The sequence below is a fragment of the Coenobita brevimanus genome, chromosome 46 (genome assembly GCF_032717465.1).
Source record: "Coenobita brevimanus isolate Jiangsu-jjx chromosome 46, ASM3271746v2, whole genome shotgun sequence".
NCBI classification, from domain to species: domain Eukaryota; kingdom Metazoa; phylum Arthropoda; class Malacostraca; order Decapoda; family Coenobitidae; genus Coenobita; species Coenobita brevimanus.
Window position 1 is genome coordinate 6,295,354 of NC_136999.1, and position 26,896 is coordinate 6,322,249.

The 26,896-nt window shown below is 40.2% G+C and overlaps 1 protein-coding gene across 1 annotated transcript in view; it reads right to left on the reverse strand.

Moving 5' to 3' along the window:
* Nucleotides 1–2,102: 2,102 nt before the first annotated feature.
* LOC145398804 (adhesion molecule nephrin-like) overlaps nucleotides 2,103–26,896 on the reverse strand; it is a 169,767-nt gene continuing 144,973 nt past the window's right edge. The window contains exons 8-12 of the mRNA XM_080271613.1: nucleotides 21,446–21,576; nucleotides 20,163–20,322; nucleotides 17,303–18,127; nucleotides 7,468–7,616; nucleotides 2,103–2,648 (exon numbers count right to left, since the gene is read on the reverse strand). Coding sequence (XP_080127739.1) covers nucleotides 2,103–2,648; nucleotides 7,468–7,616; nucleotides 17,303–18,127; nucleotides 20,163–20,322; nucleotides 21,446–21,576 — 1,811 coding nt within the window. The remainder of the gene's footprint in view (nucleotides 2,649–7,467; nucleotides 7,617–17,302; nucleotides 18,128–20,162; nucleotides 20,323–21,445; nucleotides 21,577–26,896) is intronic.

Genomic DNA, 26,896 nt, shown 5'->3' on the forward strand with positions numbered 1-26,896 from the left:
ACCCTGAAATTTTGCTAGTATTCGATGGGGAAACAATAAATACTATATTAAGTCGTGAAATTTCACCTTGAGTCCCTCTGAGTGATATTATGGAAAGTTTACTTGCAAATTCTACATTCAGCTTGGAGTTTCCACTGAAGTTTCAGACCACTTTGAATTTTTGTGGTATCGGTATTTTCAAAAACAGCTTTCATGGATTCATCAAGTACAACAGGGAGTATTCTTGGGAAGTTTCAAGTACAACACGGAAATGGTCTTGGAATGTTCATATAAAACTTAAAAGACTGTTGGCAGTTTTATGTACAGCTGGGAATCTTCTTGGAATATTCAGATTGGAATTTTCATAATCTAGGAATGTGCATCTCGATAATGAGCGTGAGAAATCGATATGTATCCGTGTTCTCAATATAAAGAGTCAAAAGTAACGAGACAATTTGATCACGGCTTAAAATTTTCACTCTATTCTCAACAGAGCAGCAAAGTGTTTCTATTTTCTTTTTTTTTTTTGTGCAAACACGGTTCATTCCTGGGCTCTGTTTTTTCCGTTCCTTAATAATAAATTTAGTTATTTAAAAGTAACAGAACACAATTTTCTGATTACTGAGATCAAAGCTTACTGTATTAGAGAAAGCCATAAAGTACTTTGTTTTTAGGTAGCAGACCATTTTCTATTGTTAATAGTAAAAAATAAAAAGTGTTTAGTTCTTAAACTGCGAGGAGTCACATAACCTAAGATCGGGTGGCTAGATCTTATAATTGTAAACAGAATATTAATAAACTGCATCATCATCATCATCATCATCATCATCACCACCACCACCACCAACACCACCATCATCATCATCATCCTAACCTATTTTTAAGGGTGGATTACGTCGGATCAATTAACAAAAGACACAGTATAGACAGATGCCTCAATGAAGCTCACGGTGCTACAAGTGCAATTTCTTAGAAGCCTCAATTCCACGGGCTTGAATGGTGTATGGATAAATGTGTGGCCCATTTCATTGTGGATGCCGCTGACAGTTCCCCCACTTTAGATCTCTCTTTACTTGTGAATTCTACCACATCACAGATTTAGATGAAGAAGATGGTCTTGATGATGATGATAACTTTCCTTCATAAACAGCCAATGAGAAATATAGACAAACATTACACTCAATGAACTTTCAATTTTGAGACGCCCAAGCAGTGTTCTTTACGTTCACTCACGCTGCCACTTCTTTTCCTGTGGCCTTTTTTTTTGGAAACACCTTGGCAGTCAACACACTTTTTCAAAACATGCAATTAGTGCAAAATTCTTCATTTCCAAAGAAAATTGCTGTTTATAATTCACTGATCAAAAGAATTAATTTACATGTATCATTAAGAACTAGCATAATATCTGTTTTTTTCCTTAACGCACACTGAGGTCTGTTTATAATGAGCTGGGAATGATACATCTTACGCGATCTATGTATGAAAACTAGACCTCCAGCTCCTTTCAGTTAGAGTAGATTATGTGGTTACCTTTAGGAATACAAGCTCCACTACTCCACACTGGTGATTCCGAAATAGGTCAGTGTCACAGAATTAAGTGGTTAGCCTAGAACATTCTAACAAAGTTAGCCCACTGACTCACCCCTCTTATTGATTTTACACTGCTCACCTGATGGCTGTTTTTATCGGGGAACTGAGAGACAGAGAAATGTTCAGCCATTCACACTCACCCAACCTCACAAAGGTATGGTATCACTGCAAGTATCTGTGATCACTGAGGGTGCAGTTTTATACCTGAGCAGGCAGTAATACAACAGAGGCCGTATTCAAAAAGGATCCGTTCCAATTTTTCATGAGTAAGCCTCCGTAACAGTGAATTACTACCGGACTTATCGTATGTTTTACTTTATTATTCACTCTTGTTTGGTTTTCGACACACCTTAAGCTCAAGAAACTTTATGAATACGGCCCAAGGCTGGTATGAATAACTGTGAGGTTATAGTCGCGTAAACACACACCACGTCTCGAAGTGTTCATGGTTGGTGAAGCTACGGGGGAGGGGGAGACTGGGCTGGGTGTTGGGCCGGGTCAGGGTCAGGCTGCGTGGCCCGGGTCACTGTGGGTCACACGGAGCTCTCCTTGTGGTTGTCCATGAGGGGTGTCTCCACAGTGGGCTGGTGCTCGTCCTCCTCCACGAGGACTGGCGGTGTCAGTGGTTGGCCACCGAAACCCAGCGGGGGCGGCGCGGGGTCAATGAACCCTACCCGGTTCAGCTCACTGGCCGCACTGACTGGCGAGCAGATGGTGGGTGGTGGTGGCATTCCACTGACACACATACTAACAGGAGGCGGTGGCACTACGGCAGCACACAGGCTGTGTGGTGGTGGCACCACACCACTGGTGCCTGCACACACACCACCACTCAACACACCTACCACACTGCCACCCAGATTGCCCCCCAAAAGCCCGGGAGAAGTGCACTCTACCATCCCACCACCATGTGTGACTGGAACACAGGGCAGGGGGCTGGGTCCGGGGCCTGGGCTGGGGCCAGGCATACCATGGTCGATCTGGGCGTATATGGTGGGCTCATTGGGCTTATGGCGCGGCAAGGACGTCTGTGGATATCCACCGTGGAAGGCCAACTCAGCATACATCAGGTCACTGCTCTGTGAGTAGGATTGGAGAAGGGGTGGGTGAGAGTGTAAATACAGTATATACATAGGATGGTCATGTAACACCAAAACTATCAGTGACAAAAGTAGCTGTAATTATAGACGAAATTTCTTCATATTTTGTTTGAGAACATACTCTATGCACCTCTGTGACTAGTGGTACCAAAGACGTAACCACTGTGACCGATTCAGTTATATATATATATATATATATATATATATATATATATATATATATATATATATATATATATATATATATATATATACATACACACATATATATATATATAATATATATACATACATATATATATACATACATATATATATATATATATATATATATATCTACACAAACATATATACACACATATATATATATACATACATATATATATACATACATATATATATATATATATATATATATATATATATATATATATATATATATATACATACATATATATATATATATATATATATATACATATATATATATACATATATATATATATATATATATATATATACATATATATATATATATATATATATATATATATATATATATATATACATATATATATATATATATATATATATATATATATATATATATATATATATATATATATATATATATATATATATATATATATATATATATATATATATATATATATATATATATATATATATATATATATATATATATATATATATATATATATACATATATATATATATATATATATATATATATATATATATATATATATATATATACATATATATATATACATATATATATATATATATATATATATATATATATATATATACATATATATATATATATATATATATATATATATATATATATATATATATATACATATATATATATATATATATATATATATATATATATATATATATATATATATATATATATATATATATATATATATACATATATATATATATATATATATATATATATATATACATATATATATATATATATATATATATACATATATATATATATATATATATACATATATATATATATATATATATATATATACATATATATATATATATATATATATATACATATATATATATATACATATATATATATATATATATATATATATATATATATATATATATATATATATATATATATATATATATATACATATATATATATATATATATATATATATATATATATATATATACATATATATATATATATATATATATATATATATATATATATATATATATATATATATATATATATATATATATATATATGGGTCTCAAGTATATCCTATGTAATCATCCCCTTCCTACAATTCAGGCACTCCAGAAAAGTCGCAAACTTAAGAATACAGTTACTCTCAAAATACTGAGTCTTTACTTTGAAAATGCCGTTCTTAAACGGGGGTGTGAGGTGGGGACAAATTGACAAAGATTTATCAGAAACTGTCCAGCTGTTTCGATACTGCAGGCTAATCATTTAAAACCTGTGACAGTGTGATGATGCAGTGGTGCCTGATTTGGCTACATATAACCGTGTTACTATTCCTGCCTTCGTGTCACCTGATTCGATATTTCCCTACGTTAATACAGTTTATATATAGGCTGCTTTAGCAGTTCACTTCCCTTGGCGGCGGTTCTCTCTTCTCTCTGCATCCAAGTACTATCAAATCTCAGATGCCATGTCCCCCACCAAAAAATCAGAACAAATCTATGCCAGTTATGCCGCATACATTTTGCAGGGGTCTGGGAAGAAGTGATGTAATTTTGGTTCATCGACCAAAGGACAAACGTCAGAGTGTGGTGTTACCTCATGAATATCCGTTTTCGATAATTATTGGCATATACAGTGTGTCTGTAGGTCACAAAACATCTTATTTGATTTTGATGTCGACCAAACAATTGTCACGACCAAAGTTCACGGTGCTCCAATATCTTACTAAGGCCTGATCCGATTTGGAAAAAAAATTCTCAAATACACTGTGTGGCGGAGATGGGAAGTGATTCGATTATGGTACTGATCGGTGAAAGGTAAAGGTCACTGGTCATGGTCAACGTTCGGGCCTTGTGTAGCTGAGCTCTGTGAATACCCATTCTTGTGAAATGCTGTAGACTTCACATCAGTACCCACACGGTTGTAATATTAGCCTACTTTCCAACAGCAGCTATATTATTTTGCATTAATGACAAAGAACAATGTAAAATCCTTTAATACTAACACATGAAACGAACTGCTTTTACCTACAGGATATATATAAACAAGAAGAGTTACATACGTGGAGCTAAGCAGAACTGGAGTAGCCTATGTTAAATGTAACCTGAGCGACTTTTCTCGGGGTGGGGAGCAGGAGGTAGAATCTGACTTTTAAGCATACAGTACACAATTATTAAGAAACAATTTCTCATCCTACACACCGTTCCTAATTCAGCTGGTGGGAGAAACACAGTAAAGCAAAATCCTCAGTGACAAAAGTAATCCATTAACATCCAAAACAAATTACTGTACGTAACACACACGACAGTCGGGAAAAATTGTCCATACCCTAGATTATAGTAAACAGCACCAAAATGAAGTTAATAATAATAATAATAATAATAATAATAATAAATAATAATAATAATAATAAAGACTCCACACATCACAGTCACCTCCACCATCTCATGAACCCTTATTAAAAAACGGAAAAAAAATATCCCCAGCAACACGGAACAAGCAGAAAACCTGATATGTATCAGTCACAAAAATACCCCTCCACAAAACAGAGCAATTTCACACACACACACACACACACACACACACACACACACTGTACAGCTTTCCGAAAAAAAAAAAAAAAACACGAAGGTATCACGAACACCCTTCTCATTCACCTCACAAGAAGATTTGCAAATGATGTAAAAAAAAATCAATTTAAAAAAAAGCAGAAAGACCAGAACAGTAGAACCAGCCCAGACCACGAGCATTAACCTTAAACACCTCGGCCCCATAGCGATATAACTATACAATGACTGAAATCTTCACCTTTTCCTGGGGTCACAATCAATTCCCTGATATACGAGTATGAAAGAAAGCAGTCATCACCCGAACACTTAGGCCAAGCATACCACGCAACAGCCATGGTTTTATGGGTCAATATATTTGCTAAGCTGCCGCCAAGATAGCGCCAGGGTTTGACTCCTGTTACAGGCAGCTGGCGGCATTCGACAAGCGTCTATCTACCCTCTGTGGGTGGTAATGCAACCCCTTACGCTACAACATACTCACCTCAAGCACCTCACTCTCACAACACTGGGAATCCTTCAACATACCCCCCCCCACCAAAAAAAAAGTAAATAAATATATGGTACCATCTGTCTGAAGTGGGTAATTCCAGCAATCAACTGGGCTGATGTCCTGATGAAGCTTGGGCCACAACAACAAAAACGACATGTATTCTTTCATCATCATCACTGATCATCATCCTAAGCCAGGTTGTCAGTAATTTTCCGGTAAAGCTAAGTTTCCAAGCTTTAAATTTCACGTCCCCATTATTCTCTTATTAAAGTCAGTCCCTATACACTGACATAATGTCTTGCCTTTCCAGCCACTCTCAACGCCAGAATGAAGGGATATTGAAAAATGAGAGATTGGTCACTCGTGTGTGTGTGTGTGTGTGTGTGTGTGTGTGTGTTTCCAGAGAGAGAGACAGACAGAAACGTGTGTGTGTGTGTGTGTGTGTGTGTGTGTGTGTGTGTGTGTGTGTGTGTGTGTGTGTGTGTGTGTGTGTGTGTGTGTGTGTGTGCATAACATTCATCCACCCTCCACCACACAGAAACCAGAAAGTCATCCTTGACTATTGTGTGTGTGTGTGTGTGTGTGTGTGTGTGTGTGTGTGTGTGTGTGTGTGTGTGTGTGTGTGTGTGTGTGTGTGTGTGTGTGTGTGTGTGTGTGTGTGTGTGTGTGTGTAACATTAATTCACCCTCCACCACACAGAAACCAGAAAGTCATCCTTGACTATTACTACTCACAGCGATACCAAAGCCTATCACAATATCGGGCTGTATTTCATCCGACATAGAGTAGAAATACAACTTTAAGACAAATATGTGTAACTTTGACATAACTTTGTTCAGGACAACACACTTCCTTAAACCACGTAAATCAAACACCAAACCAGCACGCCACCGTTGCAAAAACCATACACATCACTTTGCACATAACACCAGTACCCAAAATTCACTTTGCCGAGATGCATCAGTAACATAAACTCACGGAGATACTTCTGGTAGCGCTCCTTGGTTGTGGCCAATTTCCTGAAGGCTGCGGGTTTCGCATGAAGGAAACCTTGGATCAACAAAGTAAAGGAAGTACGTAAGTCATCTACATGTGTATAATGATGGCAAAAGAATACTAATAGAAGCTACCTGTGTATGAATACCCGTTGGTGCCATTGTGGCCTGCTATGTTCCTGTGATAGGTACTATGCACGGTAAGATGATGATGATGATGGCTCTTAAATTTACCTATGAAAGTATTAAGCTAGTGTGCTGTGCTGGTGGCCTGCTGGTGTTCATGTTAAGTACTGTACATACTGGTAAATGATGAAATGGTGATAATAGTGATACTTATAAAAGTTACCTATGAGATATATTACCTGTTGATGCTGTGCTATTGGTGCTCTTGAGGTAGGTACTATACAGGACAGATGATGATGATAATGATGATGGTGATGATGATGATGATATGTCGAAAAGTTACATAAGAGTATATTACCTGTTGGTGCTGTGTTGGTGGCCTGTTGGTGTTCCTGGGGTAGGTGCTGTACACACTGGAAGGGTACGGCACAGAGGCGCAGATGTGGACACTACCGAACCCTCCTTCCTCGGGAGTGGTCGGGCTCTTGTGTTCAACCTCGCCGCTCCCTGGTAAGACATGAACGTATTTTGGTACTGTATAAACATGAACATATGAAGAATAACATGGACGTATCTGGATATCAACAAACACATGAACGTATTAGGGTACTGGTGCGTATGTCGAGGTATTGCGGTACATGTGGAAATAATGATACAGAGATGAATATGTAGGGGAATTGCAGAACACAGGATTGCATTATAACACTAGTGTAAATAGGTATTAAAGTAACCATAAAAAAATAAATCCTTTGGGTAGGGGTAGGGGACTCCAGTACGAACTGGGGTGCACATGAAGGTACTGATGTATACATGAAGATGCGGTAGGGCATACAGGCACAGATGTGCACACTACCCAATCCTCTCCTCGTGGATGGCAGAGTTGTTGTGTTCAAACTCACCGTTCCTTGGGGTGCACACGAACGTACATATAAAGGATTTTAAGTTACACATGAAGCCAATATACTAAGGAACAAATGCAAATATCCTGGTGCTGAGGTTGGAGACTTATAAACGAATTAGTACTCAGATGGACAGCTGGTTCCACATGGAAGTACTACACCCTGGTGTGTGGACATCTTACGAACAGTTACTGTTAGTTAATGCAATTTATGTAACAATCCTATGAATATTAAATTCCATAGCATAACCTGACATTCACAAACCTGACATCCCTCACGTCCAGTTTAATTCCTTGGTTGGGGCATGCCAGTGAGACGTTCGTTTGTAGTGCGGGAGTTTTGGCAGAACTGATCTTTTTCATTTCAACAGTTTTCAAAGAAATGCTTTCCATACATTAAAAAAAAAAAAAGAACATGCACAAACGTATTAACCTTTCTGCATACTAATGAAACAAGCGGGAAGACTAAACGCCCCTATTCAGGTGTAGCTATGAACTGATGATACATTGTTTGGGTATCAAAGCATTTTTTGGTCGACTACAGCCTAGGTAGCCGGGAAGCAGCCACCACTAACCACCACCTTATACAAAGGTTGCTTCACTCTGTGTCCGGTCACTCCTCAAAACATAAACATTCTCTCTGCGAAGTTAGGAAATATTGGTGAGATTCTTGAAGGCACGCTAAAACCTACTTTTTTTTTTTTTTTTTAAGGGTTTACTGAAACTGCAGGCAACTATCCATCTGCTGATTATTAATTACTACACATTTTAAAATACAGGATGAGGAGTTTCGAAATGCTCTGCTGTGAGTTATTCCTCCTCCTCATCAAAAGTAAAAGCAGCATTACTTTTTTCTCACCTTTCTCATACTGACTTACCTACTCTTATCTCCTACTGGATCCATTATCTTTTGGCTACATACTCTTTCAGCTCGATCTTTACTGCTTGCAATAACAGCAGTGACAGCCACAATAATACGTCCAGTATCATTAAACCTGAGGGAGTCGTAATTAACTGTTTTTGCTTCTTGTTCACCGTACCAACAACAATGAAAGGGTTAACTCGCTAATCACAACAAGAAGGGTCACAAATACGATTAATTGGATTACGAATACGACTCAGTGCGATAAATGAAAAACGAAGATGAAAGCAGAGGAGAAACAGGGGACGATGACCGAGTGCGAGGGGTAATTAAGGAATGAGGAAGGGATTGCAACTTCACCAATTATGAATATGTATGCGTATGTGGTAGACAGGAGACACTCACCATCCACTCATGTGAAGTAGTGCTACCTTCACGTGACTACTCTGAATGACGAGGCAAATAACTTCCCGTAAACATTAAACCAATTACTATACTGGCTGGTAACCATATAACATACAATATAGCCATCTGGTTGTCTAGTGTCTGAAGGTTCTACAATACGATCTAGCCCAAACAGTTAAATCCATGGGGTGGTTGGGGATTATTGCTCACACACAGCCGCTCAAGGAAAGGCGACTGGTCACTTCACTCAACCACTTCACTCTGATGATGCTGTCTCCATACTATTTTTTTTTTTTTCATCTAAATTCAGAGATTTCTCGAACTGCAGGATGTTGATACTGCCTTCATTAACGCCTTCATCACGAGGACGATGCCTAAAGTAAAATATTTGACGTTGCGAGAACAAAATGAAAGTACGTCGTTGACCAGAAGAGGTAAAATGTCTGGACTAAGTAGCTTTGACCTGGGCCACTACGCAAAGATGGATTGGATAATGGATGGACAAATCAATCACCCTGAATATATTTATGTATTAAATTTAAAAAAAAATTGCAAATTAATCACAGTCAAGTCTACTGCATGTGACACACACACACACACACACACACACACACACACACACACACACACACACACAAAGTATTACTGTAACATTTTATTGCATTCAGGTCTACTTAATAATGTTAAAAAAAAAAAAATACTCGACACAAAAAATAAGCTGCAGTTTAAATCACAATCACGTCGCCTAATGAAACAGATATGCAACACGAAAATACGAGTATTAGTTTCAAAATAAATGCCATTCAGTTCTACCATAAAGAACCATGAATCTATACTGATTATGGAAGTTTTAAAAGAAATGACGAAAAATCTGAGTTTCTACTAATGCATACCCAAACCACCGTATATTTTCAACGGAGACTTTTATATATCCAGAAGACTTTTCGTAGCTCCCTGATTCCAGTACCTTTTTTTTTTTTTTTTTTTTTTTTTTTTTTTTTTTTTTCCTACATGAAGACGATTTTATTCAGCACATGTAGAACTGGATGGGTTAGATTTAGCCCTCATTAATCCCTTCAATACATGAGGTCTTTCCTAAGCTGAATGAAATCGCCAGCAGAGAGCAAGAATCACATGAATGGGTTTGAAGGGCCCGTATTCTCATCGGTAAAGGAAGCTCCCTAACACGTTTTCCTAAGAGACTTGTTTTGCTCATTACATCTTACGTAGGCCTACTTGTTTTGCTTATTACATCTTACGTAGGCCTACTTGTTTTGCTCATTACATCTTACGTGCTTGTTTTGCTTATTACATCTTACGTGCCTATTCTGTTATATAAATCCCCCTGATATCGTCATACTCTGCAGGAATAACGTACAATATAATATTAACCATCTATATCCAAAAAAAAAAAAGTTGCTAAGGAAGTGGTGCTAGAAAGCATTCTTCATACCATACGGGAATACGGGCCAAGGACTTAAAGCCGCCATAATCAATACGGTACTTTGAGATCGACTGTGGTGTAGTTCGTATGTAAATATTTTCACAATGTTTTAGAAAAAAAAGTCACAATTGTCATTTTACGTCTCTTGCACCCCGAATATTATTAACTCTCTTATGCTGTTGTGACCCAGCCGAATAAAATCGTCTGGTGTTACCTGGAACAGGGCACTAGTTCTGTCTGTCCTCTTTATCCGATGACATATTCCTTACTATATTCTTACGACCAACAGACGATTTTATTCAGCTCAGGCGAGGCTTCAAACTGGAGGGATTAGATAAAGCTTGCATTAACCATAAGTAAAATACCTCCTGAAAGTGAAGAAAATGAGATGGACCTCTTAGGACAAGTGTGGTTTTTGTCTCGGCTAGGTGACTAAAGATGTGAGCATTGAAAGAGGGGTGATTAGAAAGAAATGACAGTGAGTCCATAAACTTTTATTAGCATGAAGAACTATCAAACTATGACTCACATTCCTTCAAAGTACTCCCCTCCAACCTCTCTGCAGCGTTCCATTCTCTTTCTCCACTTCATGAAGCAAGCGTGGTACTCTGAAGACGGTATACTTCGGAGTTCTGAATTGACGGTCCGTGCCAAGTCTTGGATGCGATGAAATTGCTTCCCAGCGATGGCAGATTTAATTTTTGGAAACAACCAAAAGTCACAGGGAGCCAGGTCAGGGGAGTAGGGTGGGTGGGGGAGCAGAGTTATACCTTGTTGTTCCAGGTACTGCATAGTGAGGCAAGCTTTGTGGGGTGCAGCATTGTCGTGGTGCAGCAAATGGCGAGACCGACGGCGGGTTGGTGCGGTGTTGGCCTTGTGTTCCAAGACTTGTGGAAGGACCTGGTCTGTGTAGTATTGGGCTGTGATAGTGGACTTTTCAGGCATCACATCCAGGCATATTGGTCCTTGAGAATTGAAAAAGATGGTGAAAAGGCGCTTCCGCCTGCGAAATCCTTCCTTCAAAATCTGAGGTCGAGGGTCTTCATCGCCCAACCACACCATGTTTGACTGCTTGTCACGGGTTGTGAAGAATGAAATCCAACACTCATCTCCAGTAGCAACATCTGAGAACCGTTTTGGACCATTTGGTTCAAATTCAGCAAGCCAGACACGACAAATCCTCACCCGTTCAGCCTTTTGCTCATCAGTCAACAAATGGGGTATCCATCGACAACACTTCTTCCTCAGGTGTAATTGTTCATGCACGATGTCATATGCACTCCCATAACTGATATCAAGCTCCAAGGCTAAGAACCTAAGAGTTACAGTTGGATCCTCGTCAATGATGGACCGTGCACGGACAGTTGTTGCTTCGGTCACGGATGTCCGGGGGCGTCCAGAGCGTTGTTCATCTTTCAATTCAGTTTTTCCTGCTGTGAAAGCACGAATCCAGCGGGAAACAGTTTCCAGGGAAGGAGTAGTGTCTGGATAAACTTGTAATAATTCCCCTCGAATCTCTGTTGCTTTCTTTCCCAGTTTCCACCTCGTAAAAATGTAGAACCTGCAGCCTTCTTTCGAGTAATCCATGTTTCTGGCCAGAGAGCAAAAACAAGAGTGAAGCATTCACTCACAACAATAAAACAAGAAAAGTCAGGCATACGGCGACAAGTTCAAACTCGTAAGGACAGGCAACTCTGCACTCTCCTTGCTCCCCTACCTCCCATCATTCAAGGTTTTCATGTTATAGCACGAACTGTCATTACTTTCTGATCACCCTTCGTAGAGATGAGAGAGGCACACCGAAAAAGACTTAGGAGGAGGCAATAAATGTGACTCAAGGGTTTAGGGATATAATATAGAGGCTGCCAGAGATGAAGCAGCGTGGAGAGCCACCATTAGGTGACCATGGCCGACGTATCTGAAGGGGCTATGAGGGAGTTTATGACAAAAGTACGCATTATTAGGCTACCAGAAAGACATTACTGCTGCTCTACATCCTTTCCCTTGCACCTCCTCGTGGTGATCATACAAGTCCCCTGTTAACTGCAACCCTTTCATGGCCAAGATAACTCTAGTATTGTTCCACGTTACGCCAGACGATTTTATTCAACCAAGAGTGAGTCATAAGACCCCGAGTGAATTAAACTGCAACTCATAAAGATACGGCGTTTGTTCTTTTATTTCAGTACCCAACGGAACATTGAATTTTATTTTGCTGCGTGTACTGATAATTATTTCACGGTCGAGTCATATACACTGGCGACAAACAGGTGCATTAAACTGTTGCAAACAATTAAAGTAAATAGTGTGACCATTTAACCAATAAACTCTGCGCAGCTTTGTGTTAAATTTCTTTTCATGTGTACTGGCAGAAAATTCACAGGTAATACGTAACACAGTGTAATCCATTAAAACTTCCAACACAAATCTATCCTTTTCAATAACTACTGACAATTTTAATAAGCAGAGAGAGAGAGAGAATGATACGTAATCAGAGGGATAACACTCAGCTCCTATAACACACTTATTTGCTTTGGATGGAAGATAATACTAGACGTGTCCCGACCTTTTGACTCACTGAGATAAAATCGTCTGGCGTTATAACAAAATAAGAGTCGGTCTGACCATGACATAGGTAACGCCAAAGCAGTCAGCGCGATAAATCAAAGGTACCGTTTTCATTTTTAAAACCTTTGTGCACTTTTTTGTAATAACTAACTCACGGGACTCGTGATTTTGACAAAGGCCATTATTAATTAGTCTTGTTTTATGCAAAATATTTAATACTCCTCGCCCACTGAGACGCATTTTCATAACGATACTGTAATTACAGAGACTGAAGCTTCCCTTTTTCGAAATATAAGTCATTACAAAGAACCTCTTTTTTTTTTTTTTTTTTTTCACACAAAAAAACAGTAAACTGAATACAACTGCCAACACAGAATGAAACTAACAAGGTGAACACTTTGATGGTTAACATGGCTAGATATTTCTGTTCAAGCTAACGTCACACGATTTTATTCAGCTGAGTGTAACAGCCTGAGAATGTTGATATAATTCGCCCAGTGATACTAGTGACAGAAGCTTTGTAGACCAAAAAAAAAAAAAAAAATCACTAAGTACAGCAATCAAATTTACATCTAGATCTTGAACTGTACTGCTGGTAAACTGGGACAAGGGCGAAACAAACTTTGTCCAACAGTTTGACTGGCGAGCTGGATGTCCTAACCAATGCATCAGCTAAATAAAATCGTCTGACATCTGCTCTGAATGGGAGAGACGCCCCAACCCTATGAATGTCAAGAGTCATTTAAATCGTCTGGTATTTGCTAGAATAGAATGGCAGAGAGCGAGCGAGAGAGAGAGAGAGGGGGGGGGGTCAATGGAGCGAGACGGAGCAGATGTCGCCACCGAGACTAATGACCCACTGGGACTGCAAACACCAGACTGAAAACTCAAGGGACTCTCCACAGCACGCCCTTGACACCTTGAAAGCAGGGAACGTCATTTAATGTTTATATTTATTACCTTATTCAATTTGCTGCTACCATGTCATTATACTCAAAAAAATGCCTCGTGCTGAAGGGCTCCATTAATACTATGGTATATATAACCTACTGATTTCGAAGAAAAAAAAAAGTTGAATGAGCTCGTCAGAAAAAAGAAAAAGAATAGGACGATCCTGGGCTCAATAGGTTACTCATAGGTTTGTATTTTAACGTCTTTGCACCCCGTGTCCTCAATATGGGACGGAACTGGGCATTTTCAAAAGAAGGGAGCCCCCGTGGAGGGACCTATGAGCTTCGCGACTATGAGCCAACAGGCGGAGGGCGGTGCGCCTAGCACCCTTCCAGCAAAATTCCTCGCACAGCAACACTGGAAACTAAGGGCTTAAGTGTCTTCGGAGAACACCTCTTCCTCAGTTATTTTTTCCGCACATTATTTATTCCTTAGTGTTATTGATGCAATGTTGATAATACTGCAAAATGAATAACAAAAAAAATGTGCACATGTAATATGCAAATTAATTGTTTATGATGTTACGAAAGCTCTATGAAATTTAATTTTGCCGTACCCTACCTCTCCATATCCTCGTGTAACAGATGCATTTTATATTGATATAAATCGCTATTACTAACATGCAAGAAAATGTCAGGATGTAATACGCAAAATAAATTGCAATAGAGGAGGTGCTACAAAATCTCAAAAACCACCCAGTACGGCCAATTTTCTGCCGCAAATGGGTCTGACTGTGTACGTTCTGAGAAAAAAATTAAGGAAAAACGTCCCATTTCCTAGGGCCACGTCCCAGACAAGCAGTTCTTCACTGAAGAACGGGGAGAAACGTCATACTCAAAATGTAAACCAATGAAAAACAGGGTTCGGACCTATACGATTGGGCGAATTTCTGTCAGTATATGGGTCGTGGGACGAATCTGTCATTAAGTGGGTCGTAGGACGAATCTGTCGGTATATGGATCAGAGGACGAATCTGTCGGTAAATGGGTCAGAGGACGAATCTGTCAGTATATGGGTCAGAGGACGAATCCATCAGTGTATGGGTCATAGGACGAATCTGTCAGTATATGGGTCAGAGGACGAATCGGTCAGTATATGAGTCAGAGGAAGAATCTGTCAATGGGTAATAAGATGAATCTATGTCAGAATATGGGGCATTGGAAAAATCTATCATATTAGGGGTCGTAGGAACAATTTGTCAGATTATCAATTTAGGTCGTTGAAAGAATTTTTGTCATATTATGGGTTGTAGAATGAACCTCAGAATATGGGTAGTATACTAAATGGCTTTGGAGATTTCATAACACCTCTTTCCTACTGATTACCCTGCACGTTACACCTCAGGATCCCCTTGTATGTTAGTGACGCATAAGGTGTACAAGAAAATGCCGAGATGTAATATTCAAAGTACGTAAAAAAAAAAAGGGGGGGGGAGGTGTTACGTAACTCCCTGTGCCACCTGGAATTGGAGTCTGATGAAGGCCTCAGTGTCGAGAGGGTCTTCAATAAATATATAATACATACATATCACAGTAGAATTACAGGACAATCTTATAATTCATCACCAGAATAACTGCCAAGGGAATGTGAGATACAATGAAAACTAGTGCAGACATTAAACCGTATTCTTATTGATATACAACATTTCGATGACACTTCCGTATTGATATATTTTGCATATTATGCCTAAATAAGTTTTTACCTTCACCTGACAAAGTCAGAGGAGGATGTTATCACTGAGATCAATCAGCGTCTGTCCGTAGAGCTGGGCGGCAGGGTGGCTGGCTGGGCATATAGATTTCGTTTCCGGGCCGAAATTCAGTAAGTGTTCATGGCACAGTTGTTAAATTTCTCATAATTATGTGTCTCATAGTGAACTGGTGCCTTTTGATAGGCATAATGCTGTGTCTTAATTATTTTTTTGTTTTAATGAAAAAAAAACAATGCTACCCACGCAAGGAATTTGAAAGGCACAAATTACCTGTCCCTCAAGGCGTTATACTAGATTAAACTTTTCTTTATGATTACTTATTAATTATTCCAGTTCTGACACCATAATATGATTTTCTTCTGCTTAGATCTCCCTAGTAGTGAAAGGGTTAAAGAAGGCTATACCTGTAGTATATATATTATACATATATATATATATATATATATATATATATATATATATATATATATATATATATATATCATCATTCGGACCTCCTTTCCCACCCAAGGGCAGTGTGAGGAGGCAGTGAGGCCCAAATGTGTGTGTGTGTGTGTGTGTGTGTGTGTGTGTGTGTGTGTGTGTGTGTGTGTGTGTGTGTGTGTGTGTGTGTGTGTGTGTGTGTGTGTGTGTGTGTGTGTGTGTGTGTGTGTGTGTGTGTGTGTGTGTGTGTGTGTGTGTGTGTGTGTGTGTGTGTGTGTGTGTGTGTGTGTGTGTGTGTGTGTGTGTGTGTTCATAAAATTATTATTAACTGTGTGTGCTGCAACATATCCAAAGTCTTTTAAAAGTAGCCACTGTTAATATATTAGCGAATAAAAAAAAAATAGCATCACAATTTACCCCTAAAACGTACAAACATATGCTGTTGCATATGTACAAACTTGCAAATACAGCATGTGTACCGCAACACAGACTTGTAAATATGAGCTGCAACATATCCAAAGATTTAAGTGTGCCGGAGCATATCCAAAGACTTACATGCCTAAAGTACACAAAGGATTATATACAGTCGTACAACAATCTACCCATTTATAATTAGGTATGCCTAGCCTAAGCATATTCAAAGACCAAGAAATGTGTGTGCCGCAGCATAGCGAAGGAAATATGTGTAACGTAATATATATAAAAACTTGCACACATAAATATAACGTACTATATCCATTGTGTGTACCTTTTACCATAACTACCTTTCGGCGTACTCACACGACTCAAACACTGAATTATTTTTATCTGTTTGTATCTCTCAGCATGTCCAAACAACTTACTGCTAATTACTGTATGCTTATCATAACGGATATACGATTAAATACATGCCCAATGACTTACACCCAGAAACTGAACACATTAAACTCACCATTAGGAGGGATGAGGTCAGGATTCTTGTCATCCAGATCGCGAGTATCGGCCAAGGCTGTCTGCATGGGGAGGTTTTCATTCTTTGGGGGGCCAGGTCGTCGTTTCTTCAGACTAACCACGACCACTGCAACCACGGCCACCAAGACAAGAGACCCCACCACACCCATCACCACCGCTAATATGGGCGTGATCGTGACCAGCTCCTCAGGTGGGGGTCGAACCTGGGCTGTGCGTTTCTCAGCCACGTCTTTTAGAGTGTAGCCTTGCATGTACCTCTTTTCACTGATGCCTTTCTCGTTAGCAGCGTATACGTATAGTATATAGGAGGCTCCAGGTTCCAGGCCCCTCAAGGTAAAGTCAGGGACAGTGTTTTCGGTGACATTCAGGAGGAGTCGTGTCGTCTCTGTTTCATAGGCTTCGATAATGAACCTCTGAACCAATCCTCCATCATAGCCAGGTTGGCAGCGCACCCTCAAAGATTCTGTGGTCTGATTGGTTAGGCTACAATTCTCTGGGGTGTCTGGGGGTCCTGCAGGCACTACTTTATAAACACACGCCTCCCTCTGACTCCCCAGTTCATTTTTCCCCCAGCAAAGAAGTGTTCCGTAGTCCAGCTCAGTCCGTGCCACGTATGAGAGGGATGACTGGAGGCCCTGGGTAGCAACGTGGCTCTCTGCTATGTCCACCACGTCCCCGCTGCTGTTGAACCTCCAGAAGAAGTGAACCACGGGGGGAACAGCATCCAGGCGACATGTAACTGAGACTTCTTCGTGTCTAGCTGCTCCATACACATGAACCTGCCCAGCCGCACAAACTGGGGCGTCTGGGGTAAAAAGAAATTGGAAGAATATTAGACTTAATCACAACTAAACGAAAACCATCAGAGCATTGCACGAGTGACAGAATAAGTATGGATATAAATAAGTAAATAAGAATGCATTTGTTAGGGCTAACACGATTAGTATGATGACAATATAGCTTGCTATCGTTGGAAGGTTTTATTTCCCTTGGAGAGAAGTCTTGTACCAAATGAAAAGAGTAAGAAAGTTTTTTTTAACGCTATTACAAGAAGGTGGTATTTCAAAGGTAAGTTAAATTGCCTAACGCTGAGATTAATACGGTACATATGACTGAAAGCGTTAACACTCACGAAATTGGTCAGTCACTAATGACTCATCCATTTAGTCTCTCATTCATGGTAAATCCTACACTAAACCCCACTAATCCAGTTTTTTACTCTCCACCTGACAAAAGTCAGAGGAGGGTGTTGCAATCACTGGGATCAATAGGTGTTCTTCCATAGAGACGGCCGGCAGAGCGGCCGGCCGGGCTTTGGGATTTCGTTTCCGGGCCAGAACTCTGAAAGTATTCACTACAATCATGAAATTTTACATAATTATGTCTTTAGTGAACTTGTGCCTTTTGATAGGCAGAATGCTGTCCTAAGTAGCTTTTTTTTTTTATGAAAAAAAAAAAAAAAAAAATGTATATATATATATATATATATATATATATATATATATATATATATATATATACATATATTTCCAGAGATTTCAATGCTGCCTCAACAAGAAATCTGAAGGGCCCAGGTTATGTGTCCTCAAGGCGTTATCCTTACGCCCACCTTTAAAAGAAAAGATTAGGGGGGGTGAGGGCCGTTATGCGCTTGGTAAGGTGTGCTGGGAGGTGGGTATGTGCTTGGTCAGGTGGAGAGCTGCAACAGCATTGTGTTGCCTTTGTTTTCTATTTATGCCAACTTCAGACGTTCTTAGTTGGCTGGAAACTTTTCGAACTGGATGGATTAGAAATAGCCTTCAATAACCACTTCAGTACCACTGACTCCTCTTAAAGTTGAATTACGTCGTCTTTCGTCTGATGGCGGCCTGAATGAAATTATAAAAAAATGTGTTATCGTGTTGAAAAGGTTAGCCATTTATCTGTCTACATACTCATCCATCCTTCCATCCATCCACTCATTCATTCATTCATTCATTCATTCTTTCTTTTAGTAATTTACCTACTCAGTCATACACACGCACCCAGAAACACACAGATCCATTACAAGCACATTCATTCACAAATGCACATCTAACCGCTTAATTGCTTACACCCACTTATTCAAACGCCCACACTCTTTCATCCTCTCTCTCTCTCTCTCTCTCTCTCTCTCTCTGCAACACACACACACACACACACACACACACACACACACACACACACACTTTAAAGACGACAGCGTTGCTCTGGCCACCATCCCCTATGCTGGAAGCCACACACGTATAGAAGTCCGGTCTCCTATCGCTTAACTCTCTTTCTCTTGCTTACTTTCTCACTTTCACTCCTACTCTCTCTCTCCTCAGCATCTTTCGAACTTACACACTCTCTCACTCCCTCTCTCACACCCCTCCTTCACTCACCCTCACACTCTTCTCATATCTCTTTTTTGGCCATTCACTCTGTCAAATATCGTTGAGTCACTTGCCTTTTCAGCACCAACTCACTTTCTCGCTCACTCACCTCTCCCTCTCTCACGTCATCACTCAATCAATCACTATTTTCTTACTCCCTCGATCACTTTCTTATATTGCACTTTAAGGATGATCGCGAGGGTCTGTCCGTCACTTTTGTTTGAAGCCAAATATACAGGCTAGTCTGATACGCTTAACCTTCTGTCTTTTCCACACTCACTTTCATATTCACTCGCTCAATCTTTCCTCAGTCTCTTTCTAGCTTGCTCACTCCCTCACTTACTTTTTCACAGGTATTTACTCCCTTATTCACAGTCATATCCCTACTTAAGCTCCCCGTCACCCAGACATTCACTCACTCCCTCGCTCACTTTCTCACTCACTTACATTGCACTTTTAGGACGACGGCGTTGCTCTGTCCGTCACCCTCGATGTTTGAAGCCACACAGGTATAGAGCCCCGTCTGCTGTCTCTTCACCCTCTGGATCACAAGACTCTGGTTGCTGACTATAACCCCTGCTGAGACATTGTGCTGCACTGGTATACCCTGGTGGAAAGAAGGGAGTGCGTGAAGAGGGAGTACAAATGGGGAAGGGAAGAGCACAGGTGAAGAAAGAGTACAAAAGCGAAAGGGAGGTACAAATGTGGAAGGGAAGTACAAAGGTGGAGGAGTACAAAGGTGAATAAGGAAGCACAAAGATGGAAAGGGAGTGCAAAGATAGAGTACAAAGATGGATAGGGAGTACAAGGGTGGAGAGGGAGTACAAAGGTGGAGAGGGAGTACAAAGGTGGAGAGGGAGTACAAAGGTGGAGAGGGAGTACAAATTTGGAGAGAGGTACAAATGAGTACAAGAGAAAGCAAACACAGTCCAGTTGATCGAGGCAGTTGTTTTTAGGGAAGATGTGCCGGACTCCTACAGCTGAAAGAATTGAGCTTTTTATTCAACAAACCATGACCGGCCGCATTATTCCTGAAACGAATGCGAGTAGAAGACAAGCAGTGACATCGGCAATATAACTCGGAATCTATGACACTGCTATTACACAGCTAGTCTATTTATTCACGGTAATTGAATCAGTCCTTCTTTTACTAATCGTAATAACAATGATGAGATGCAAATTAGGCCTATTAAATATTCGCTATACTTTGAACGGTAGTACCCATTAAACAAGTATAAAAATGGGGCATAACACTCAGTATGGGTTGTAAACACTTGATTTGTGGGTGAGGGCAGGAAAGGAAATCCTGCAGGCCGCTGGCTGGGCACCTATGTTTTAGAGAAGGCTATGGTTTTAACAACTGTTCGAGTCAAGGACATTAAACGTTAAAGCAAAACCGCTTCTCTACTGACCAGTCTTAACAGCTAGAGCCGGCAGGGAAGGGTGAGAAAAACCACTATGCAAAGTAAAAAAAGAAAAAAAATAGTTACAGAATTTCATAGGAAAGGATGGATGAAAAATGTATTTCTATTTCCTAGGAGAAAAATGGAATGAACGGAAACAGATGGAGTGAGGGGCGGAGGATAAAACTACAACACAGTGAGAGGGAGACGACGTTTGCAGTGGCAGACTACTACTACTAATATAACTATTACTAGCACACTACAACTATTACTACTACTACTACTACTGCTACCGCCACTGCTGCTGCTGCTGCTGCTGCTACTCACATTATGGTGCCAAACGACCTTATAGACCCACGGGTTGGCCCTCACGTTGCACTCGAAGTAGACATCATCGCCCTCCTTGATCTCATCAGGGCTCAGGTTGCTCCCCATGGCTAGCTGCACCTGGGGAGTATCTGTGAGAGAAGATGGATTACTGCAGAGACGGATTGTTTTCACTAGATGGAACTAGGCCAATCCATAGCCAAAATAATAAATCGTAGTTACATGAAATCCGATAAATCTTGGTATTGTGTAGGAATGTGCCTTCGTGGTTAGCACAGTCGACTTGTGACTGGATACTAAATCGTGACAGCATGAAAATCAGTGAGCCAACGTTATGAGGTAAACATGAGTCTTTGCTTACTATTCGGTTAGTTTTCACCCGACGGAACTTTAACATTGTTTTGATTGCTTGAAATTAGATAAACCTTAGTTATGAGGCACGAGTAAGTCTGCAACTGGTTACTATGGTCGGCAAGTTGTTACCTGTCGGGTCGCTCCCTCAACACGAATACATGAAGTCGTGGTTCCATGAAATTCGATGTCTTGAGGTGGGAATTATTCTTCTTGGCAACTATACTTGGTGTCTTGTTACCTCCCGGGAAAGGACCCACTCCCACAACATGAATACAAAGTCGTGCTTGAATAAAACTGATGAACTTTAGTTATGAGCTAGGAATGACTCTTTTTAAATACTGTACTCGGTCAGTTACGGGAAAGTGAAAGAAGAAATGTACGGGACTTACCAACAGAACACACAGTTACACTTTGCACCAGCGCGTGCGCACACACACGCACGCACGCACGCACGCACGCAAACACACACACACACACACACACACACACACACACACACACACACACACACACACACACAATTATACAGAATTCTCTCTCTCTCTCTCTGTCAGTCAAAAACACTCACGACAGCCGGACCTCCCTGCCTTACACCCATCCATCACAGCAGCTGGCGGGGTCCTAAGGCGAATTGACGCTCACTGCTGTTTCACGAGGGCGGCCGTCGAGTAGAGAAATTGCCGGAATGAAGGGATTATTGCGGCATTTGGGGCGATTTTTTCCGACGATTTTTTCGCGATGATTTTTTCCCCGACCGTGTTAGAGGCAGTATGTTGACGATATTCTTTACGGTGTATTTATTTATTTATATTACTGACGGAATTTGCAGTGTTTGGCGATTTTCCTTTTATTTATGCGTATTTATTTTTAACTTATTTTATTTGCTGACGGACTTTTACTTATTTTATTGGCAAAAAATTTATTTGCTGATGGACTTTTACTTATTTTACTGGCAAAAAATCAGCTCTAACTTCAAATCTTACTTTACGATGTCTTTTTGAAACTGTATTCCTTCCGCCTCCTTACAAGTTTTATTCAACTTTGAGAATATCTATGCTAGAGGTGTTAAAATGTTGGCTTTATTAAACACGTCAGCACGAGATGTTTTTGTTAAATAAAATCGTTTAGATGGAGCAGAATTAAACTAAAGGATGACACTTTATTGCATTATTATTATTATTATTATTATTATTCCTACTACTAGCTTAGACTACTGTACTACAGATATTGGCTTCATTAATTCCTTCAACACGATAAGTCTTTCTTAAACAGATTACAGTCGTCTACAAGCAGCAGAACCGAAGTAAAATAAAATAAATGGTCCACGAGCTGAAGAGATCCTGGAATAAATCGACGCTTACTGCTGTCTCATGAGGGTTGGTGTCGAGTCGTGAAATAGTCGGAACAGAGGAGTTATTGCTTCACATACAATTATTTTAAATTATATCTTCCTGATGATATTAGGGCAAGTCTGTTATTCTTATTATTATTCTTATTATTATCATTATATTAATGTACGGGAATTCTGCTTATTTAACTTTAAGCCTTCGGTTATTATTATTATTATTATTATTATTATTATTATATTCATGTACAGGAATTCTGTTTATTTAACTTCAAGCCTTCGGTACTATGGTGTCTATTTCATTCATGTTTCTTAAGACAACTGGAAGTTAAAAAAACAAAAACAAATGTTTTAGAAGGAATTACTGGATACTGCTTCGAACCCCGTCACTACAAACAATTTTTCTAAACTCAAGAAAATCGTCTGATGGTAGGAGACTTAAAGTAAAACAAGCGGTCCTCGAGCTGAAGGGGCTTTAAGACGAATTGACGCTCACTGCTGTTTCGTAAGGGCGGCTGTCGAGTCAAGAAATTGCTGGGACGGAGGGATTATTGCCGCATTTACCGTGATTTTTTGCCAATAGTTTTTCGGGGCAACGTATCGGCGATAAATTTTCCACCGACGGCAACTCTGGTCGTCCAACTTTAATGTGTTCGAAAACTGATGCAACGTAGAACAGCCTTCGTTGACTCACTGGGAAGAAAATTTTAAATAGTTTCATTAATAGAATAAAATCGTATGGGTTGTGCGAAAATATAACAGACAACAGTATTAGAGACAAGATCATGACGATAAATTTTTGGGCTTCCTTCTTCCTTGCATTAAAAAAAAAAAAGTGTTCTGGCCTTTGGTTCCTTCTTCCTTCCATTAAAAAAGATGTTCTGGCCTTTGGTTCCTTCTTCCTTCCACTAAAAAAAGATGTTCTGGCCTTTGGTTCCTTCTTCCTTGCATTAAAAAAGATGTTCTGGCCTTTGGTTCCTTCTTCCTTGCATAAAAAAGATGTTCTGGCCTTTGGTTCCTTCTTCCTTGCATAAAAAAGATGTTCTGGCCTTTGGTTCCTTCTTCCTTGCATTAAAAAAGATGTTCTGGCCTTTGGTTCCTTCTTCTTTGCATAAAAAAAAAATAAAGAGGACCAACCCACTTCCCCTATATTGATCCAAAAACCTTCAATCACCTATATGGGATTGAATCTGCAAGGCCGTCAGTCCCGCTGGGGCGCTCTAATAACTAAGCCACCAGACACCAGGATAGGGAGATGGAAGCAGGGATGGTGATGAATAAAGAAAATGGGGTTACTGAAGGAATGGAAGGAGGGAGATGCGAATGGAAGGGGAGGGATAATGGAATGGAGAGGGAAGGAAATGAGAATGGATGGGGAGGTAAAAGGAATGAAAGGGGAGGGAGGAGGAGAAGGATAAGAGGAAGACTGCAGGGGAGAGGGCATGGAGGGGAGGGAGGAGGGAACAATAAGAGAGAGAAAAGCGAGTGGAGGGCTAGATAGGGGGGGAAGGTGAGGAGGGAAACGGGAATGAAAGGGAAGGGAGGAGGGAAAGGGAATGGAGGGAGAGGAAGGAAGGAGGGGAGGGAAGAGGGAATGTATACAAAAATCTGGAGATGAGGAAAAAGGGAATGAAGAATGAGGGATGAGGGACAAGGGGATGGAAAAGAGGGATAGGAGACAGGTGAGAGGATAAATGTATAGCAGTATAGTAGTTGCAACCCTAGACTGATCTGAAATTACCCTTCTTCCGCAATCCACCATCCTCATTTCGGGGTACAGGGAGGGAACTAGGCTGCTCCATTGGCCAGTCATATTGGTGCCATCACATGAAAGCGTCACTCTCCAGCACCATGAATGCAGGGACTTGGAGAGATGAGGAGGGAAAGTGGAAATGAAGGGAAGGAGAGGAGGGATTTGGGGATGGAGGAGAGGGATGAAGGTGTAGGAGAAACGAAGGATTGGGGGGATAGTGTGGGATGAAAGAGTGAGAGGGAGAAAATGAGGATGTGGAGGAGAGCATGAGAAAGTGAGAAAAAAAAGGGGAGAAGGAGGAGGATAAGTAGAGTGACAGTGAAGGAGGCAGGAGAACAGCGAGAGGACGAGAAAGAACCGAGAGGGAGGAGGAGGAGGAATGCGTGAGGGTGAGACAGTGAGTGGGAATTAGAATGCGATGGAGGGGGGGGAAAAAAGACAATGGGAGGGAGAGAGAAAGAGGATGGAATAGAGTAATGCAGGGGAAGAAGAACAAGGCTTTAGCTTAATGCCTGTCACTGCACAAGCCTCATTTGGGACGACATTTTATGGCCAGTATCCGAAGTCCTTTTTCTCCCCCATGAAATCGACCCACATTAGTTGGTTTGCATCCATGCTGGGGCAAAGAAAAGCTTGATTAATTGAATGACGTTAAAAAAGAAGAGTGATTTTCGAGAAGACCCACCGCCATAAAAACACCCCCGCTAATACCAATGCACCGGTCCTGAATGGGAAAGTCCTAGTATGTGTTCAGTATGGACGGTGCATATTAGTCCTCAGGTGATTAGCAATGAGGCACGTAGAAGGACTGCAGGGCCTCAGGGAAAACACACACATACACACACACACACACACACACACACACACACACACACACACACACACACACACACACACACACACACGGGAGGACGGTGAATGAAGGCAGACGGCGGGAGAGAACCGGACTGGAAGGGGGTATGAGGAAGGCTGATTTGCAAGGCCTTCCTCATACAGTATTTCGACGGAGAGAGTTTCCATAATTATCGGATGCACGAAGTTTAATATTTCCTCGTTCGCTTTCCCGATAACCACGTATATATATATATATTTTTCGTTTTGCTCGTGAAGTTTTGAGAATCTCGATATTACCCTTGCGTAAAACTTTGGTGCAAGTTCTATATGACTTTGATGGGGAAGTTTAATGCCGGTACGGGCGAGTTTTGCTTCCATTTATGTAATATTATCTACCTTACATATCAGTACATCAATTTATCTCCCAATCAGTTTCTATCTATTCGTCTGTCTGTTTTGCTAGCTGTATCTGTCTGTCTGCCTGCCTGTCTGTCTGTCTAATGCTAATTTAAGCTATTTTCTCATCACAAAATATGAGTTCTTGTTCTCGTTGATCAATGCCCGGTCTGTTTGGCGGAGCAAACCCATCAACCGTAAGGAAGCAACCTCCCCAGCAGGGCAATCCCTTGCACAGAAATGATGTTCCCTTGAGGTAGACAAAACATCTCTAACGAGGCGCAGGGAAGAGTGTGGGGGTTTGGTTCCCAGATGGACACCGCATTTACGTCTATGTCTCAGTTAACAGGGGCACTATAGTAGGATCCACATCACCCCGTCGTTTGGTTATATGTTTACCAACCAGCGTGGTAAATGATTTCTTGCTTTACAGGAAACCATTAGGCTTGTCAATGCACAGCCACTGGAAGCGGAAAGAAGATTAATGAAATGTGACAAGAAAGAAAGGAGAAATGGGAAACGAGAAGAGCAGACAAAAAAAAAAGGTGAAGGAATATGTAGACAGCATCACACAACACACCAAAATCTAAGTAACTTAGTAAATTAAGGTTACATGCTGCTTATCTATCAATTTCTTTACCTATCTATGTCTCCAATCTATCTGCCTACTCTCATACGTCTAATACCAACCTGAATATTCCTCTCTCAACATATATCCAGCAATATATCAAACTCATTTCTCTCTCATCATTTCCATAACTGATTAAAG